At 39.7% G+C, this 4,741-nt stretch overlaps 1 protein-coding gene across 1 annotated transcript; it reads left to right on the top strand.

The window, feature by feature from the left end:
• The first annotated feature begins 3,430 nt into the window (after nt 1–3,430).
• LOC135199013 (uncharacterized) lies at nt 3,431–3,805 on the top strand. The gene has a single exon (XM_064226929.1). The coding sequence runs from the start codon at nt 3,431–3,433 to the stop codon at nt 3,803–3,805; it is 375 nt and encodes a 124-aa protein (XP_064082999.1).
• Nucleotides 3,806–4,741: the final 936 nt, after the last annotated feature.

Raw genomic sequence — 4,741 nt, forward strand, 5'->3', positions numbered from 1 at the left:
AAAACATGTTACTGAAATGTATGTGATAAGTTGCAGACATGGTGACATATTTTACAGTAGTGTGGAGGCAACTAGAGTTAGAAGGCAGGTGAAAGTACTAAGTGGTGTTCGCTCCAGGATTCTGGGTGAAAGTGGAAAGTAAATGGAAGGAGAAGAATGTTCCCGAGAGATCTTTCCTTGATGCAAACAAAAGGTTCAACTCTCTGGAGGAAATTCCTGTTGTGAAGAGAACATCAATTCAATGCTTCTCCTCCGAAGGCTTCGATGCGCTACGTTACGTGGCTAATGACCCTTTGGCTACAATCAATTAATTCTTCTTCTTCTTCTCCTCCTCCTCCTCCTTCTTCTTCTTCTTCTTCCTTCTTGCTCTCTTGAGTGTCTTTTTAAGTTTTGCAGAAATATGAGATGATTGTCTGTAGATCTCTGCTTCTCTACAGTCTCCTGTAGTCCTGATTCTTCACGAGGTAAATATACGCTTCTAAATTTTCGTCCAATGGGAAGGAACCACAGCAAGATTTCTGAGGTACAAAGGTCAAAATTCTCTCTCTCTCTCTCTCTCTCTCTCTCTCTCTCTCTCTCTCTCTCTCTCTCTCCTCCCAAGGGAAAATCGTATCCTTTATGGATTTAGCATGAACTGGTTGACAGAATGCCAATCGTAACATTATTGGAACGTATTGTCGCTCGATCATACCAGGATGTTTATCGCTGCTCAATATTCTGTTATTGGGATCGAAGTCTTCTAAAAGAAGTTTTTGCAGGGCTTTCCACCAGTTCGGGCTTTGATGTTTTATTATAATTTTACACACACATACATATATGTATAGATATATATATATATATATATTATTACTATATTATATAATAATATATATATATATAGAGATATATATAATTATATGTATGTGTATATATCATAGATATAGATATATATATATAATATATAGATATATATATATATATATATATATATATATATAGAAATATATATATATATATATAGATATATAATATATATATATATATATATATATATATATATATAAACTATATATATATATATATATATATACCTTCTGCCATCTTTCCATTCCCATTCAAATCGCGTCATACTGAGGACCTGATGTCTTTATCAACCGTTTAACCGCTCCCATTTCATGTGACGTTTATCATGCTAGCTGCCGGTATCCATTTCTGTTTTCTTTTAAGATAGGGGTCCCTGTTAGCTCTATAGTATCTATTATTGTTGGTAATATTTCATTTCTGCATCCAGATCTCTCATGAAAATTGTAATGCCTTTGAAAAGTTTGTTGGAAATGAAAAGCAAAGAAATGTAGTCTGCGAAATACTGGAGCCTTTTGTTTTTGGACAGAAAGCTGTGTCCCTATTTATAGCCATAAATTTGAAGACCATGAAATCACATTTCATTTGGGCTACTAGCATTTTGTTTTTGTTTCTTTGCTTTGTTTTTGAAGTTCATGGAGGGTTGTAAGGCCTGACATTTGCATTGAGGAAAGGTACACTGAATCTTTCTTCACACACACACGAACAGACGTACACTCTGCCCCCATAAGCAGCCTGAAAAAAGGCTTACTTTTATCCACACTGAGCCAAGCTATTTAAGGTCGCCTTTTCTGTTCTATATCCGTCTGTTTCATTCCTTTATTTATTCTCTCCCGTGATTATCTCTTTTTGTTCAGTTCCCCTTTTTGGTTTTCACCTTCCCTTTTCTCGATTTCTCTCTTTTTCAAATTCTTTTTCTTTTTATTTTTTTGGCAGGAGGGGAAATGAAATAAAGTTTTTACTCATTTGTAGATTTGAAAAGAATGTTTTGGACGTTTACAAAGTCAATATATATATATATATATATACTATATATATATATTATATATATATATATATATATATATATATATATATATCATATATATATAATATATATATATATATATATATAATACAGTGGAGAATAAAAGGGATTTTTGAAACGTAGGTTTAGTTGGGACAAAAGAAAGTCATCTTGGATTTTCTTTTGGTATTTAGTTTATAAAGACGAACCATATATGCAGGGAATTTTATTGTGCAGTCTTTACGTTGCTAAAGAGAGAGTTACAAGGATTTACAAGGATTAGGATGTCTCAAAGACTTGTTAGTCCATCTGAGGAGACATCGTGTGCTCACTTATCTGTAGGAGCAGGTTTTAATGTGCATTCACAGTGTCCTACTGATTTTGTCTAGCTTTCTTTTAAACTCTTTCACACTGTTGCTGTTTGCAACTTCTGGTGGCAGTTTATTCCACGTGTCATATCTTGTATGTAAAAAAGTTCCCACAAAGGGATGTGTTGTATCGCTTCAGTTCTAGTTTCCATCCATTATTTCTTGTCTGGTTCCCGTTTAATGTAAATAGGTTACTGTCTACTTTTGTTATGCCTTTCGGTATTTTGAATGTTTCTATTAGTTGCCCTCGCAATTGTAGTGTTTCTCAATGTAGGTTTACACCTACGCACTTTTGTGTTGCGGGCTGTTACGGCGTGGGACCGCAAGAAACCGCACGAAAAATGCTGCGGTGGGGAGAAAAAATGACCATTATTGGGCGGCGTGGCGCGGACCCATGCGGTGTTATGGGCATGTTACAGCGTGTTGTTGCGGTGATTTTGCGGTGTCTAGCTGAGTGTTATGGCATTGGTGCAGTTTTATGGTGGTTGTTGCTATGCCAGGGCACGCGCTCTTGCGGCTTTGTTACTCTGTGTAGCAGTGTGTTGCGGGTGGCTTGCGGTGTTGTTGCGGAGTGTGCGCACATCTGCACGAGACACGATGTGGAACGGTGCATGATTGTTGCACATGCACTGCGCCACACCGTGCCAGTTATGAACCTTGGGTATATATAGAGGCCTGCCAAGCACATCCTTCATTCCACGCCCACCCAGCATGCAATATGGACCTCAACAGCCTATCACCATAGGAGACCCAGAGATTTTTGGTAGCTGTCCTGTGTCTCTGTGCAGTCCAGGTCATTGGGGGGTTGAGAAGACGTACTACAGTGCCACAGCCACCTGCACAATTATGCAGAAAGGGCGGCAGGGCAGGGTGGATTTGAGTTCGGGAGTGGCTGGCACGGCGACAACTATATGGAGACTATGACCAGCTACTACAAGAAATGAACAAGGAGGACCGCAAAGGACACAAGAACTTTCTACGCATCTATCCTGAATTGTTCGAGATGGTCGAAAGGCTGACACCTATGTTGAAGAAGGACACGAAAATGCGGCTTGCACAAGAGGTGGGACTCAAGTTGGCGGTCACTCTCCGCCACCTGGCAAGTGGGAACGACTATACAAGCCTCCAATACAGCTTCAGAGTCTCCAAGAGTTCCATATGCCGATTTATCCCATTAGTCTGCCAAGCCATTATCGACACATACAAACCAGAAGTGATGAAGTGCCCCAAGACACCAGAAGAATGGAATGACGTAGCAAAACGATTCGCCTCAAAGTGGAACTACTTCAATTGTGTGGGAGCCCTGGATTGGAAGCTCGCGATCAAGAAACCCAAAGTTGGAGGATCACTGTATTTCAATTACAAGAAGTTCCACAGCATCGTCCTCATGGCCCTCTCCGATGCAAAGTACAAGTTCCCGTTCGTTGACGTCGGTGCAGAAGGAGGTGCTGGGGATGGAGGAACCTGGCAGAAGTGCAACCTGGCCAGGGCCATCACAAACAACCAAGCAGGACTCCCACAAGACAGAAATCTGCCCAACGACGACGAACACATCCCCTTCCACAGTCGCCGACGATGCCTTCGCTCTTAATCCATGGTTGATGAAGCCCTACTCCCATCAATCACAAGATCCCACTGAACAAATATACAGCTACAGATTATCTTGCGCTCGTCGTGTGGTGGAAAATGCATTCTGCCTGCTGCAGATGAGATGGCGAGTCTTTGGGCGACGATGCAACAGGATGTAGAGGTGTGCAAGAAGATAACTTTGTGCGCATGTACCATGGACAACCTGGTACTGCAAAGCTACCCATGTGCTGGCACCGACGTCGGCCATGAGGACCAACACCATAACGTCGGACCAGGTACTTGGAGGCGGAAGTCGCTGAACCTCATGGAACGACTCATGGCAAGAAGGGGACCAAATTACACACGTCGAGCGAAGGCTGTCAGAGATTACCTGGCCCAGTGCTACTCATCGGATGCAGGCGCAGTGGAATGACAAGAGCGAATAGTGTTTCCTCGAGGACGACCAGCTACTGACGAATAGAGGACCCAAAGAACTCTGTAATAAAACATAACCAAACCAATGTACATAATTGTAAATAAAGATCTTGATGCATTTCTCATTGTTTTATATTCTCATACTTTTGTATTGTCCTAATAACAATATTAATATAATAAAGAATATTGGAATGATGATTGGTACATATAAAAAATGATGTTGAAAAATAATTAACTGAAAGTAATAATACATAATTCATAATAATAAGACAAATGAGAAGCAAATGATGGACATAACAAGCATAGAAAGTAAGAAAATGAACATGTGAACATGAAAAGCATAGAAAGTAAGAAAATGAACATGAAAAGCATAGAATGTTACATAATGAACATGAAAAACATAGAAGTAAGAAAATGAACATGAAAAGCATAGAATGTAAGAAAATGAAATTGGGACTTGGTTTATACCATAACATTTTCTATCAACCGAGGTCAATATATCTTTAGTCTGTTACTGATTTTT

The sequence above is a fragment of the Macrobrachium nipponense genome, chromosome 25 (genome assembly GCF_015104395.2).
Source record: "Macrobrachium nipponense isolate FS-2020 chromosome 25, ASM1510439v2, whole genome shotgun sequence".
Classification (NCBI taxonomy): Eukaryota; Metazoa; Arthropoda; class Malacostraca; order Decapoda; family Palaemonidae; genus Macrobrachium; species Macrobrachium nipponense.

Excerpts from the sequence above, each read along its gene's own strand:
- LOC135199013 (XM_064226929.1), top strand. The coding sequence starts at position 3,431 with ATGAAGTGCCCCAAGACACCAGAAGAATGGAATGACGTAGCAAAACGA.